We start from the raw sequence: 16,375 nt of genomic DNA, 5'->3' as shown, positions 1-16,375 counted from the left end.
TTTTTTTACCAACACCTAAAAGGAGGTGGTTACCCCATTTGCTACCTGGAAAGGGTCCACAAGGTACACCTTCCCCTTTGTGAATGTTGAAAAAAACTTTAGGAGTTGACCACTGCTCAAAAAAGATTACTCACCAATATTGTTTTGCAACTAAAAGCAGGTACATGTTAATACTACTTTTTGCAGGTTCTCTCTTTCTCTCAGAATATAGGGCCATGTATATGTGCGTACAATGGATTAGGTAAAAGATGTCATAATTTGTGCACCAACTTTTTCCGAATGGATTGGTATTTTGTGAAGCAACCTATGTACTAGTGTGTCACAATTCGACCTACCTCATTAAAACGAATGAGCTAGGTCGCATATTGCGACCTCTATGATTCACTGCCATCACTGGGATGGTAGCCTGCTAGAGTCAATAGACCACCATGTCTGTGATTGCTTTTAAATAAAGTAATAATTGTTTTTTCAAATGCCGCTCGTTTTCCTTAGAGGAAAACGGATTGCGTTTAAAAAAGAAATTAAACATTTCGTAACATTTGTTATCTTATTGTTATCTTATTTGTTGAATATATGTAGTTTATATGTAGTTTATTGTAGTTTGTATTGAACTCTGTTTTCCATGAATATTTTAGCATGTTAAAATTATATCAGGTTTCACTGAGTTTTAAACACTGTACTTTTTTTGCAGAGTTCCTACTTTTTTATTGTCTCTCACTCTTGGTTTCAAGGTTTTTTTCAGATTTGCTGTTCGGTTCTAGAGGGACTAAGCTCAGATACTCCTCTGGAGTGTTTAGATTATATTCAGGTTCAGATTAGGTTCCTCGTGTTGACTAGTTCAGTGTGAGTTTCCCACCAAAAAGTTTATCCGTACTTATGTTAAATTTATTGTAATACATTTCTCTTATGACGTTGCTCCACAGGTGGCCCTTGAGACGCGAGCGGTGATTGCATGGATGGAGAAGATCCCCTTTGTTTTGGGCGGGAACTTACAAGGGGGAGAACTGGTGGTAGCCTATCCCTATGACATGGTCCGGTCTGTCTGGAAGACCCAGGAGTACACCGCCACTCCTGATGACCACGTCTTCCGATGGCTGGCATATTCCTACGCTTCCACTCACCGCCTCATGACAGACGTGAGCCGAAGACCATGTCACACAGAGGACTTCCAGAAGGAGGATGGCACAGTAAATGGAGCCTCATGGCACACTGTAGCTGGAAGTAAGCCTTCCTTTCTATGTAATCCTACTTCTCAAGTTCATCTTCCTTTAAATAAACGCCTTTTATATCTTAATTCCTATCACATTTACTACTTTTTACCACTGCATGTTCTGCTACTTAATATCATATTCGTTTCCCGTGTCTACAGCAAAGACGCTATGTTGTTTTTCAAAAACAGTAATCTCTTCAGATTTGAGTCAGATGTGTCTAGTGAGCACTCTTAATTACTTCCAAAAATACAGTTAAAAGAATTCTCTGGGCTTCTCAATGCTGGTGGGAGAGAGTCATCAAGATGTTCTGCCCGGCAAGATTTTTAACTTATTTTTGTGGGGATCCAATGACAGCAGCGATGCTTATGTAAGAGCTTTTATTAGAACATTGAGCAAAGCAAACTACTGCAGTTTAAAAAACGTATGAAACGTAAAAAAAGCACAATACAATGCGGCCGATGAGTATTAAAAAGCTGGCACATAAAAATATTTTTTTGAAGTAATTGCCATGAAATGAGTTCTGAAACTCAGTTGCAATCACAGATGCTTTCATTGGTGGTAGTGGCCTGCATATGAGGATTGGTACAATGGGTTTCTTAAAATAAAGGAGGCTCATATTGGCCCATGATCTTCTGCTCGCAGTGTTCTGTAATAAATGTGCTGATCCAAGATTTCTTTGTAAGGTTTATTGGCAACAGGTCCTCTATGCTGATCCCTAGAGGCCAGAGGTAAACTGGACTCCTGGGAGTTACAGAAGAGAAATTCAAAGTAAACATTCCAACTAATATTCGTAACACTTAGAGTCGTAAGATGTCTCCTTCCCTTAATAACAGACAATGTGAACATCTAAAAATTGAAAGATAAACAGAAAATGTCTTAGAAAAATTGAGAAATGAACAGAAGTAAAACATGTAGAAACCAAATTGCTTCATTATATCTCACAAAACCCCTCAAACAAAACAGAGATCTTCGTGATCTTTGAACGTGGCCTCCAGGACCTATGTGATCCAGAGCTGGGGTATCCCCAGCTCCATACACCAATGTACCTCTATTGTGTGCAACCATCTCTTCTCATAGGGGACTCCCTCCTCAACATCTCCTTGTCAGTCATCATCATCCAACCACCACTCTGATGGTCATGACCCACCACTTGCTTATCACCTTATGACACCTTTTTTGATATAAGACTACATGCCTTACATTCCACCTCTGACTCTCTCAAGTTCTACTCATCTGCCCAAAGTCCTCTCCACTTTGCATGAGGCCCTGACCCTGTACAATGTACCTGAATGTCTCCCATAGTTAAACTTGACCCAATCTTCTGCCTTAAGCAAGCTAGAAACAATGTCCTCCTCCCTCTCCCTTTGTCCATCATCACTTCTGATCCAAACTTCTTCCGACCAACATGGTAACAGATTAGAACCTGCTTCGCTCCCTCTCATATTAAGGAAGGCTACACAGCAGTCATTTCATTCACTCTGATGCAGAAGACCAAAACCATGTCCCTCACGGCTTCCTCCACATCAAACCACTCTAGACAGCCATTTCCAATGTGCCCTTTACAAATCTGTTGGCCCTTTCTATTTGACCATTCAACTGGGTGTTATAGAACGACTTTCTTATGTTCTTTACAACATTGTTTCCCCAAAAACTCTTTCATCTGTTCTGAAATCAATTGTGTACCATTGTCCATCACCAAATAGCGAGTCACACTGTCTCTCATAAACACCTCTTCCTAGACCTTTATGGTCCTGACGTTGATAATTGTCTTCTCAAAATTCACTTCCAACCACTTGGAATGCACATGCACACTCACTACAGCAAGCCCACCGGTGGAACAATGAAATCCAAACAGATTTATTTCCACTGTGCAAGGGGATTCTTAATGTGCCGCTCTTCCACACCCACTACAATCTTCATTTTATTGCACACCGAACATTCAATTACCCTCTGGATAACTTCTAGCTTGTTCCCTGCCACCACAACCTGTTTTTAAGTCTTTTCTTCTCATGGTTTGCCCCATATGCCCTTGGTATGCAATCCTTGTCTCCAACATTGTTGTAATAAATATCCTGATCCAAATTGTCTTTGTAAGATTTATTGACAATAGGACCTCTGTGATGATCTATGGAGGCCAGCAGCAAACTGAACTCCTGCTAACTGCACAAGAGGAATGCAAAGAAAACATTCCAACTAGCATTCCTAACTCTTAAACTCATGAAACAACCACAGGGATGAAGAACATAGGTTAAGCCTTCTTGGTTGATATCCAAGGGGGGTTATCCAATCTCTTTAATTTGCTTCTCATTTCCAGAGCTTGCAAGCCTTTTAAATTCTTGCAACTTCCCATTTGCACTAATATGTCAGGCCGTAATGAACAATCTGCCAACTTTTGTGAAAGGACGGAAGTGCTCTCCATAAGAAGGGCCTTTGTCAGAGGACAGATTGACAGCTCAGATCCACTGAACCCAATCTGCCTCAATTTGTTTTTTTCTGTAGTTTGACCATCAACATAAACAATAGGTGTAAGTGTCAGAGTAGGCTAGGCTGATTCACATCTCACCCTCTAGAAAACCATCTGCCTGGGTGGATATTATTGCCAATCTCCTACATGCTAATGCTCATTCAGGAAGGGAAAATATAAAGTAATTACTATCCTTCTGAGGGCACAGGGAAAAATGCATATTGGATATTTTTTTGCACTGCCTAGCAAATTTCAACTGGATGCACCAGAAAGAAAGTTGAATGGAAACAAATCTACTGTTGAAACAGTTCCCTACAGCTATTCCTCATCATTTAATGGGGCTCCTCTGACTGTTTTATTCACCAGTGTATCTCACTAGATTCCAGCCGTGCCCACCCTGCATTAATCATCCAAGATGAAACCAGCAAGAGTCTGTTTAATGTGCATGTTATATGTTCTTTTACAATTGACAGTTTAATGCAGATTTGCATTAGTTGGCAGTGGTGACGGGGTGACGGACTAAAAAGATATACCTGATGCCTGCTACTGACACCCATAATATAATGCCTAGTCAGCATTAGGGGGACTGGATAGAAGAAGCAGGACCTCATTTACTAAGGACAGCTGCATGACAATTGTGCCTCGTCCATTGGTATTCAGAGAAGGGGAGTTTTCCTACCATGGAAGCCTCTTCAAGTGAGTACCTTACTGTGAGTAATGTGGGGGTAGAGTATGTATGTCAAAATATCAAGGCCAGAAACAACAATATGCATTCATACAAACTCCAGTACATTGTGAAATTAAATGAGGTATTTATAAAGCGCGCAAATACTCACAAAGAGTGTCCCGGCACTAATCTCAGAAAACTGAAGCAGAGGAAAAGGCCCTCCTCAAAACCAGGAGTTATTGTTGGAACAGTGACGTTTTGAGTTGTTTCCTGAACGACAGTAGGTCCTGAACCAGTCTAAGGTGAAGGGCAGTTCATTCCACAGACGAGGAGCTTGTACCTGAAATGACCTTCCATCTATCCGAGAGCACGTGATCTTGGGAATCACCATGAGGGATTGTTTAGAGGATCTTAGGACCCATTGAGGCTGGTAACCTTGGATCCTATTCCTCAGGTAAACCGCACCCGTATCATGGAAGGCACGATAAGCGAGCACTAGGGCTTTAAACTGAACCCTCTTTCTCACCGGGAGCCAGTACAGCGCCTTCAGGTGAGGTGCCATGCGTGTTCTCGTGTTTACCATAAGAATTGCTGTGGCTGCAGCGATCTGTACAACCTACAGCCAATTGAGCAAATACTATGGCAGCCCCAGATACAAGATGTTGACTAGCATAGATATAATTAAGGCTTGCACTACGATCTTACGGGATTCCACCAAGAGGAGGGGAAGAAAGTTTTTGATGATTCTTATGAAGCCGAAGCAAGTACCAGCGACCGCTTGAATTTGGGCCTTCATTGCTAGACTCGAGTCTAGCTTGACTCCCAAGTTTTTAACCATGCCAACTGGGACCGAAGGAGGGGACATGTCGCCGGGCCACCATGAAATCCAGTCCACACAAGGGGTGCAGCCGAAAAACATGATTTCGGATTTTTCTGGATTACAATTAAGCTGGTTAAGTCGCAGCCAAGAGAAAACCTCTGTTAAACATTTATTTATCTCCCTTCCACAAAAACTCGCACCTTTGTCACAAGTGAACAGGAGTTGAGTATCGTCGGCATCGGAAATAATCTTTGCTCCATGCAGTTCTGCCAGACGAGCAAGAGGGGCCATATAAATATTAAAAAGAGTGGGGCTCAAAATGGAGCCCTGCGGGACCCCCACTTGCATTGGAGGAATGGCCACTGTAAATGGTGGAGACCAAATTTCCTGCTGCCGCTCCGTGAGGAAGGAAGCAAACCAATTGTACACCGTGCCCCCGACACCACACTTTGCTAACCTGCGCAGAAGCCGGTCATGAGGCACGGTGTCAAAGGCTGCGGATAGATTCATCAAGATTAAGACAGCACTGCCCCCTTTGTCCATTCGAGCTTTAATGGTTTTTGAAACCTCCAATAGGGCTGTTTCTGTACTTAGAGTAGTTCTAAAGCCCGACTGACTGTCATGAAGCATATAGTTTCCTTCTATGTAGTCAGTTAACACAGAGTTAACGTACTTCTCCAGGACCTTACAAAAGAAGGGAATCGGGGAAATTGACCTGTAGTTAGATGCGACCGCAGGGTCCGCTGTGGGTTTTTTCAGGAGGGGGACAATTTTTGCCCTTTTCCAGCAACTGGGTACCGTCCCATGTCCAAGTGACGAATTAAGAACAAAATTGACTGCGGAGTTAAAGGTTCCGCAATCTTTTCCAGAATACTTGCTGGGCAGGGGTCAAAAGGGTAGCCCGACTTCAGAGTAAGCATGATGTCCAAGGATTTTTGTAAGGAAATAGGGGGAAATTGGGAAAGTGCGCAACTAGTCCCAAGGGGCAAGGCACTCCATGTCTCATCAGTTTCGGTAGTGACCTTAAGGGCAAATGACTGTTGAATCAGGTGGATTTTATCGTGAAAGAAGCCGGCCATCCGATGAACCCAACTGGAGGTGGGAGTGAAAGCCTTGGTAACAGCACTGGGAGATGAAAAATCATTAACAATTTTAAATATTTCTTTACTTTTATTTGCGGCCCCTTTTATTTTTAAAGTAAAGAAATATCTCTTTTCAGCCCGCACATCGTTAAAATAAGCTTTCAAAGCTTGCTTATATATGGCTTTATCCTTTATCCTTAGAGTCGTACTTGGTTCGCCAGACTCTCTCTAAGCGTTTGCAGGCACTCCTGCTTTTTCTAAGGGTCTCCATAAACCATGGTGCAGAGGCGCGGTCGCTTGTGGCTTTACGGGTTGAGGGAAGCCCCAACACCGCAACCTATCTATCAACATAAAATCATTATAAGTTTTGGTACAGGAATATTCCTTGCATGGTGCACAGTCCTGGACCCCTGTCCTGAGTGCCAAACTACGAGCATCTGATAACTTTGCTTTTGATTTTGCTCATATTGTCACCCTAATCTCGCATTGCACAGCGGCCTAGGCCTATCACTTTAAATGAGTGATGTCCTAAACCTGTACTGTGACCTAGAGGATCACACCAAGCTTGCTTTAGTTGACAGGAAACTGACTACTTCCCCCGTCATAGATATAGCACATAGAGCAGTGGTGGTAGAGTACAATGATCTGTGAATTCATATTGCACACAGACTTTTTTATCTGTGTCACTGGAGTAAAGCCCTGATGGGCCACTCATGTAAAGTACTGCTTCTATGTGCTTACTCTTATCCTAGTTCTAATATCTCAAGTAAATGTTGTGTGTGTTTGCATGTGTACCCTGCGTGTGTGAATGAACCATAATAATGGAGGCCCTGAGATCCATTCAGGATACCCATAGCCTGGCCTGTTCCATAATATGTAGCTTAGGTTGTTTCCACAGGCAGTGGAAGTGCATTTCTGGCTTTCATGAAGGAGAAGGAAGGAAACCTACATACTGAGGTGACAGAAGAAGATACAAGACTCCTGATTAACATTCATATTCCCTAGGCCAGGATGAGGATATGCTTTGGGGTATTCCATCCTTGAGCATAGATCCTATAAAGCGGTGGACGAAGGACGTATTGCTGTTAAATGCAATGTGTTTGGAGTACGGGTTAAGAGCTCTAAACTGGAGGACACCAGGGGACAAAGAAGGTGTTTGTACTTTTGATAATGGCCATAGTAGGAGTAGAATAGACTATGTTATATGTAGTCTCTCACTCTGGCAGGGGGTTTTTGATATGGTCATCCATGGTAGATTGGAAAGCGATCACAATCCCCTTTGTGTGACCCATAAATGGTGGAGTGTGGGGCCTTATAACATGTATACAAGAAATGAACAACTCCCAATAATGGCCAATAACATGCGAAGGTTGAAATGGCCAAGTGTCTTAGCAAATGAAGAATCTATGATTATCATTAATGCTGAGGTTGATAGGGCTCTTATTTCTATGGAAGCGGCAAAACCTATAATCCCTGGTTCCAGGGAAATCACAGATATTCATAATGAGCTTTTCCGCCTCCTAAGACCACACTTTATGCAATCATTAAGTGCTAAAAGTAAAAGACCTTCTAAAGCGGCCAGGTGGTTTAACAGACAGTGTAGGGCAGCTCGATTGGCACTGGGTCATGCGATTAGAGCAAGAGATAAGGCTAAGATTAGTGTAGCCAGAAAATCCTACAATATATGTATCCTCCAGGCTAAGAGACAATGGGATGAAGAGCACTGGGCAGAGTTAAAAGAGGCTTCCAGTAGTAAGGATTCCAGGCTTTTTTGGAAGATAATAAAGTGGGGTAGAGGCGGTACCCCTGATAGGCCAGATAACAACGTAGCTGAAGAAGCCTGGGTTTAGTATTTTAGACCTCAATATGCTGATGCAAAGAAGGATGGGTTAGTGGAGGTGTTACCGCCAGTTTTTGCTACTGAGAACTTGTTTTCTCTCAAAGAAGTGGAATTAGCTATTTGCTCAGTTAAAGGGGGGAGGGCACCGGGGTTAGACGGAATACCGTCAGATGTCTTTAAACACGACATGAAAAAGTGGGCGGGGTATGTTCTATTATTAAGTAATGCAATTGCCAAGGGTGGGGTGGTCCCGGAGCTGTGGCAAGGTGCTATTATTATACCCATCCACAAAAAAGGAGATCGATCTCTCCCAGCTAATTACAGACCAATAAGCTTGATTGCAACCATACAAAAAGCTCTGGGGAAAATGGTTGTAAATCAGCTTATGGACTGGGTGGACGACAATAATGCCCTATCCCCCTACCAGGCAGGATTCAGGCGGGCCACCAGCACAATCGACCAAGTCTTTCGTTTTACCATTTTGCGGTGGAGGGCGGTATTGCTTGTCAAAGGCTGCCTGTATGTTGCATTTGTCGACTTGCGGGCAGCCTTTGATTTGGTCCCAAGGCAAAAGCTATGGATGGTGTTACATAAATTAGCCATACCAGCTGAACTCCTTACCCTTATCATGCGATTGCATGAATGTAACTTTGCTAGGGTCCAGTGGGGTGGGAAGGGCGAGGCATCCTCAGACTTCCCGGTAGAAAGGGGGGTCCGACAAGGCTGTGCAATGGCACCCCTACTATTCTCACTATTTATTAATGGGATTGTGGGGAGGATGATAGATGTTAGTGTAGATGCACCTTCGTTAGCGGGCGTCAGGGTCCCGATCCTGATGTTCGCTGACGACACACTAATTATGTCTAAGACTCCTGCAGGTCTACAGCTTGCCCTAAATATATTTGATGATTTCTGTAAAGAGCATGGCCTTGAAGTTAATGTGGGCAAGATGAAGCTAATGGTCTTTTCTCCGCGCCATAAAACCCACCCCAGGGTATTTTTGAACAACATCAAGCTAGAGGTGGTTAGCGAATTTACATATCTAGGGGTCCAAATAACAGATGGCTCGGGCTGGTTACATCATCTGGAAAAAACAGCACTAAAACACCAACAAATCTCGGGGGCATTGCGGGGGGAACATAGGAAATCCAAAACAAAACCCATCAAGCCTGTCCTTATAGTGTATGATGTAAAGGCCCTAGGTGCGGCCCTCTATGGGGCAGAGCTGTGGGCTTGGGATAACCTATCTGCCTTACAGACATCAGAAAATAGGTTTCTTAGAGGAATTACGGGTGTACCCCAGAGCACCCCTTTAATTCCATTGTTTTCCGACCTAGGCAGATGATCAATCAGTGATAGAGCAAGATTGCGCCCCATTCTTCACTGGAGACGTCTCTGGACAACTCCAGAGATTAAACATTATGCAGATGGATTCCTGGCAATTATCAAGGAAGACAAATTTCACAAGATTAATTGGTTAAAAAACGTAAGGTCCTTGTTAATTAAATTGGGCCTTTCTAATCTGTGGGATAATCCCCAGGGTGAAGTCTTCCCAAGCAAAGAAACCCTCAAGTCGCAATATTGGGATTGGGTTGATAGTAGCCTTTTGAGGGGCACGAGATCTGATTCTATGGCTGGCCGCTTTTTGGAAGTTAAAATCTGTCCGATATTGGAAAACTATTGGGACAGTATTACTGCCCCAATGGACAGGAAGTTATATTTCCAATTAAGGTCTGGATCCCTTCCTTTAAAAACATTGACTGCAGGATGGCAGAATTTGACCTCTAAGTGCTGCCCGGTGTGTAAAGCTGCTACTGAAAGTCTAGGTCATTTTTTATTTGTCTGTAATGCTTATTCGTTACCAAGGAGGGTTTGGCTAACCCGAGTTTGCAAAAATCTTGGGACACGATGTAGTGCAGTGGCTATGAGAATTCTATGTACATCCACTGATGAGCCGATTGCACTTGGAGTGGCTAAATATTTGGGGTGGGCTTTGTCCATTAGGAGGAGGTCGATAGTAGGGTTTGTTAAACGTAGTTCACTTATGTAATTTTAATGTGATTTTTAATGTAATTTGGTTTTATATTTATGTATAATTTGTATTACATACTATCGTATTTGCTTGCACAACTGTTTTAGAAATTGTATATGTATATTGATGAATGTATTAGTTGTTATTTGTAATGAATTGTTTGTATGTTGTGCTTTTATGAGATTCATCTCGAATAAATCTTATACTACATTCATATTGTTATCCAGTTTGGTTTGTTAGGGCTGAAGAGTGGGAATGCAGACTCTGTTGTGCAAGGTAAAGGGGATCCTTAAGTGAGGCCCAGCTGTTTGCTTTCCCCTAAGCACTCAGGCCAAATGCAGAAAAGCTCCACCTCTGTGCACCTTTCTGATAGGTGTTACAGGTTAGAGACTATCCAGATATGAGATGCATCACTCTACACAAAGGCTGCATATGGACAGTAGAATGGAAAGGACACTTGAAAGCAGAATCACCCCAAAGCGGTTCTGAAAGTGACACATCTGCTGTCTCTTTTTGATGTAATAAAGTGGGACATTAAAACTCAACTTCTTGTTCCAGTTCCAAGTTCTCTATGACCAAGGGAGTTCTCTCCAGAGCATTTAGAGGACTACTGTGCAGCCAGAGCTAGTGTTTGCCTGGCAGCCAGCATCCTAGAGGACAGGGACCATTACTTGAATCTACCCTTACTGGAAGAGCTGCTTATCTGTCCAGAAGAGCTGCTTATACCCAGCTGCAGTGCCTAGAAGAGGCTTTGGTTTTACTCATCCATAGTAACCAGAGAAAGTAAAGCCTGAGTGTTGCCTTGTTGCCCAGACGAAGATTGAGGTTCCGTGGTTTTCGGGACCGGACTCCATTTTGTTTGCGTTGTTCATAACGCCATTTTGTGTTGCCCTCACGTAGGTCGTGGAGGAACAAAGTTGCATGGGCCTCATTGTTCATGCATGCATTAAACAGGCCCTTTTCTGACTTGTGAGTGAACTTAAGGACGCTGACCCCATCACCCGAAACTGACCCTTCACGAAGCCAATTTCTCTGGCTGATCGTTGTCTGAGATTGCCAATCAATGTTCAGGACCTCGTTAACCTTTAGTTTCCTTGCACATATTTTATCCTAATCAGCATCTGAATTGTTTCTTTCCTTACGACTTTTCATTACATGGGTAGTGCTTTCAATTATGGGTTTGTCCGGCTTGTGGAAATCGAATTTGGGACATTCCTAATAATTAACTTTTGGGTTGGGTTACTGTAAATTGGGTTTTTGTTAATGTGATACTCAGTTAGAAAATGTGTCCTAATTTTGCGCAGTGGGTGTACATTTATAATGAGAATATTGTGTATAAAAGGTGATGTCTTGCTCTATAAAAATTGAACAGTTTCTTGAGTTGTACACCGTGTTGTATTGCTGGGATTACTGTTACTAGCTGCAGCTAATAAATTGGATCTCTGACGCCACCTAGAAGTATTCCGTGTCTCTGTTTGCCAAGACAGGAGAACCCGAAGACTTTGGGCGTGTCCCTGGCGCCGCTGGGTTCTAAAACCCGGTTCTTCAGTTGGCGCCCAACGGTGGGGCAACTTCAGCAGTACCGGTCCAAGCCCGAGGATCGTGAGGAGCCACGTGAGGAAATTCTGGAGGAAGGCCGCCACTTCATTGACCCCTGCATGTTGACGTGGACCGAAGGTCTTTTCTGCGAGGCTTCCCGCTTTCCAGCGGCTACGAAGGACTGCTGCCCTGACTGTCGCCCTGTCTTGGACCCTTGATTGATCCTTTGTAAAGCGAGACGATAGACGGTCTTCTGGTGGCGTGACAGATATTTGGTTAAGTATAAGTGGGTCGCTCCCACGACGGTGTTTTACGATGGCCCCAACATGGTAGTTTCGAATTAAATATTTTAGATAATCTGGAAGTTGCGCTATTTAAGAAGAAAGCCCGGCAGGCAATGTTTGACTCTTTCCGCCTTTGGCGAAAGGAAGCCAAACAGCGAGAAATTAAGCAAGCAAAGAGAGATAGGAAAGATAAGAATATGTCAGTACTACAAGCTGCTAGGCAGTTTAAGTCAGATGAGGAAGATAGAGTGTGTGAAGTTTTAGATAGACAGCGTTGCATGGCCATAGATAAATGTTATCCGGCCTTGCCGTCTTCTCCTCCGAAAGTGACGGAAGACCCTAAAAAAGATCATTTACTGAGATTGCCACCTCCTTATGTGCAGGGTGCTACTGCGCCTCCATTACCCCAGGTTGTTCTGCCCTTTGTTGTTCAACCTCCTGCTGTTGTTCAGCCACCCGGTGCTCCACAGATGGTTTTGCCTCCTACTGCGCAACCCACTCTAGGGTCGCAAGCTTTGCTTCCAGCTTTGCCTCAAACTCCTTTGCCTTCTGCTTCTGCATCTCAGACTCCTACTGCTCTTGTTCCTACTTTGTCTCAAGATTTTAACTTTCCTGTTTTTACGCCTACTTTTTCTCCTTCTGCTCGAAAATGAATGACAGAAACTGTTGTTAATCTGTTGTCTCCATTGTTTGGGCCACTGAGTATGACTCCTGTTTCGGAACGTAAGCAGAGTCGTAGTCAGCTTCCTAGTTCCGAAGAGCGTGCGGTGTTGGATTTATTGGCTCGTAGATGGATTTTAAATGCTTCTAGGTATAATTTGACAGCAGTTATGGATGTTTTCTTTCAGTGGGAGCCGCCTAAGCAAAGGTATGGTTTTGATGTAATGTGTGCTTTTCTGCGACAGGAATGGGAAGATAATAAGTTGGGTCTGATTCCGCAGGAAGTGCTTGATGTTCAGTCAGTGTTTGCTAAAGGGACGATAGTGGACTCTGATGTTACTGATGCTGTAGAGACGATACTTGCCTTCAGAACTAGACTCCCGTCTCAGCCATTGTACGAACCTGATCCTTCTGTCAGGAGGAAAGTGAAGCAGTATCCTATGAGAGAAGTTCCCCCTGTATGGAAGAGGCAGTTGCTGCTAATGTTAATCAGGGTATTCAGGCCGTAGAGGCCCATTTTCAGCGAGTATGGGTACATGTTCTATGGAAGAGAGCCGAGGTCTTGGCTCTTTAGCAGACCTTACCTGACCCTCGTAAGAATCCTGCTGGTTATTATAAGGAGTTGTCCCAGACAGTTGAAGCGTGAATTATGAATTTAGCTGACATAGATATGTTAATGGGTAATGTAGTTCCTCACCTTTGTGGGCGAAGATTCATCATGAGAATCATGTGGCAGAATTAGGTGATACATGGGCTAATATTGTTGCCGCAGATGGTAGATAGGTTGGAGGTGCTAAACCTGAGCCTTTAGTTTCAGAATTACCTGGTAGAATTATTAATCTCATGAAACTATGATGCCTGCTTTGCGAGTGAATTGGGATAAGTTAGCAGCATGTAAGCAAAAGAAAGATGAGAGCGTGTCCGATTTCTTCACAAGGTTTGAAGAGACGTTTATCGATCATAGTGGTCAGGATATGAGTACGGAAGGTGGTCAAAGATTGTTCGTGGACAAATTTGTCTTTAATTTGCTTCCCGAGCTTTCTAATAAGTTAAAGGACTCTGAGAGTTCATGGGCTGTTTCTTCGTCAGCCCAGATATTGGCTACTGCACAATATTATGAGAATAGGGATAAAGATGAGAAGGATAAAGCAGAGAAGAAAACTAAAGATTTAAAGACGAAGGTTCTTTTGCAGCAAGCTTATCCGCCTCGTCAGAATCAGCCTCAGTTTCAGCAACCTCCACAGTTTCAGAGATTGTTACAGAAACCTGAGCCTTATGCTCCGCGATTCTTTCCTGGTCCTAATCAGTGTGCTTATTGCAGAGAGGAAGGTCATTTCAAGAATAGTTGCCCGGCTTTGTTACAACGTGCGAATGGCGTATCTGGTCAGAGAGGTTGTGGTGGTTTCCAGCAAGCTCCTAGGGGTAGGGGACGTGGTGTGTTACCCCAGAATTAGCGTTCCTCTTCCCTTCAGAATTCTGCAAATTATTTTGACAGACAGAATGTTCTGAGTGGTCAGTCTGCACAGTACTATGTTGATGATTATTAAGTCGAGAGTGAGAGTGCTGGTTATAATGATAGTTAGGACAGCCATGGGCAAAGAGAGGGAGTAGTGTCAGTTCCAGTAGATCAGAGTGGACCTTATGTTGAAGTGACTACATCAGGTGTGGTTCAACCTTTTCTTTTGGATACCGGTGCGACAAAGAGTTCTATTATGCACTCTAAACTTCCTGGCGCCCCTTTGTCTGGCTTGACCAATGTTTCCGTAGGATTTTCAGGCGCCCCAGTTTGTAACCCGATTTCTAATCCTTTGCCCCTTTCTACTGGCCCTTGTGAATTGGAAACTCCTCATATTTTGACGACTGGTTGTAATGAGAATCTGTTGGGTTTGGACTTGCTGAAAAGATTGTATGCGACATTACATTGTTCTCCTTCGGGAGTACAACTTACCCTTGGTAAGAAAGTGATTTCCCTGATGTATGTGTCTAAAGATTGTCTTCCACTGGAATTGCGTTCTCTTCCTGATACACTTTGGGCTACAGGTCCTAATGATGTTGGTCTTTTGCAGATTCGGCCCTATGTTGTCACCCTCAAATCGAATGCTAGGCTACCTCGTATCCCACAGTATAAAATATCTAGTGATGGCGAGAGAGCTCTATTAGCGATTGTCTATGATCTGGTTAAGAAGGGTGTAGTTGTAGAAACAAGAGGTAATGTGTGTAACAGTCCTGTTTTGCCTGTCCTTAAGCGTACTGATGCTTCTCAGCCACCTTTGTACCGGTTTGTGATCGACCTTCGAGAGGTAAACAAGATTGTGGTGCCACAGTTTCCTGTTGTCCCGGATATCACTGCTTTGTTGACTCTGATTCCTGCTTCAGCAGCCTGGTTTTCTGTTATCGACCTAAAGAATGCTTTCTTTAGCATTGCGATTGCTGAGGAGAGTAGGGATATTTTTGGCTTCTCTTTAGGAGGACGAAGCTTCCGCTTTAAGAGAGCTCCCCAAGGTTATTGTGAAAGTCCCTCCATCTATAGTCAGGCGTTGAAAACTCAGCTTGATGGTTTTGTGTTGCTTACTGGTGCTACTCTTATCCAGTACGTTGATGACCTGTTGGTTGCCGCTGATGACGAAGAGATTTGTAAAGAGGCTACTCTTTCTTTGTTACGATATTTGTCTGACCTTCACCATAAAGTGTCACCTTCCAAGTTACAGTATTGCCGACAAGAAGTAACCTACTTAGGTCATCTCTTGTCGAAGGAGGGAAGAAGGTTGACCCCAGAACAAATTCAAGTGATTGCGCAAATGAGTGTACCATCCACACAGAGAGAGGTGCGTGCTTTCTTAGGTATCACCTCGTATTGTAGGCAATGGATCCCTAATTTTTCCCTGCTAGTGAAACCTGTGTTGGCGCTGACTCTTAAAGATACTCCGCATCCTCTCCCTTGGTCTGATGAGTGTCCGAAAAGTTTTTCTGAATTACGTGATGCATTCTGTTCGGCTCTGGTATTGGGTACTCCGGACTACAGTAAGCCTTTCACGTTGTATGTTTACGAGAGAGAAGGTTGTGCATTGTCAGTGTTGACTCAACAGTTTGGAGACAAGCAACGCCCATGTGCGTATTTTTCAGCGACGTTAGATCCGGTAGCTAAAGCGTTGCCGAGCTGTTTGAGAGCTACAGCGGTAGCGGCTGTTTCTATCCGACAGTCTGCTGGTTTGGTATTGGATAATACGTTGATTGTGATGGTCCAACATGCAGTGGATACCTTATTGAACAGGACCAAGACTCAGCACCTTACTAGTGCACGTCTTTCAGGTTATGAGTTGACACTATTGGCTAGCCATGTTCACATCAAAAGATGTAATGTGTTGAATCCAGCTACGTTGTTGCCGATCTCTACAGAGACGGATGCTTAAGAACAGCATGATTGTTTTCTTTGTACAGAGGAAGAAACGAAAGCTAGAATTGACTTAAGGGATACTCCCCTTACGGATGTTGATGGTACCTTATGGGTAGATGGTTTGTGTTTTAAGCTTCCGAATGGTGAAACGACTGCAGCATATGCCGTCACAACTTTACATACAGTTGTTGAAACAGCACGCATAGCACAGAATTCTGCGCAAGCAGCAGAGTTGATTGCATTGACAAGAGCGTGTGTGTCGTCAGAAGGAAAGCGAGTGAATGTTTATACTGATAGCCAGTATGCGTTTGGTGTTGCCCATAGTTTTGGACGTTTGTGAAGAGAAAGAGGATTCCTTACTTCCCATGGCACAAAAATTCAG

The 16,375-nt window shown here is 43.5% G+C and overlaps 1 protein-coding gene across 2 annotated transcripts in view; it reads left to right on the top strand.

The window, feature by feature from the left end:
* CPXM2 (carboxypeptidase X, M14 family member 2) overlaps nt 1-16,375 on the top strand; it is a 361,124-nt gene that overhangs the window by 330,953 nt on the left and 13,796 nt on the right. For both annotated transcript variants that reach the window (XM_078644019.1, XM_078644018.1), the window contains one exon: nt 924-1,221. In XM_078644019.1, coding sequence (XP_078500145.1) covers nt 924-1,221 — 298 coding nt within the window. The remainder of the gene's footprint in view (nt 1-923; nt 1,222-16,375) is intronic.

The sequence above is a fragment of the Lissotriton helveticus genome, chromosome 5_1 (genome assembly GCF_964261635.1).
Source record: "Lissotriton helveticus chromosome 5_1, aLisHel1.1, whole genome shotgun sequence".
Taxonomy (NCBI): Eukaryota; Metazoa; Chordata; class Amphibia; order Caudata; family Salamandridae; genus Lissotriton; species Lissotriton helveticus.
Note: the sequence above shows the minus strand (reverse complement) of the source record. Positions and strands in the feature narration are given on the sequence as shown.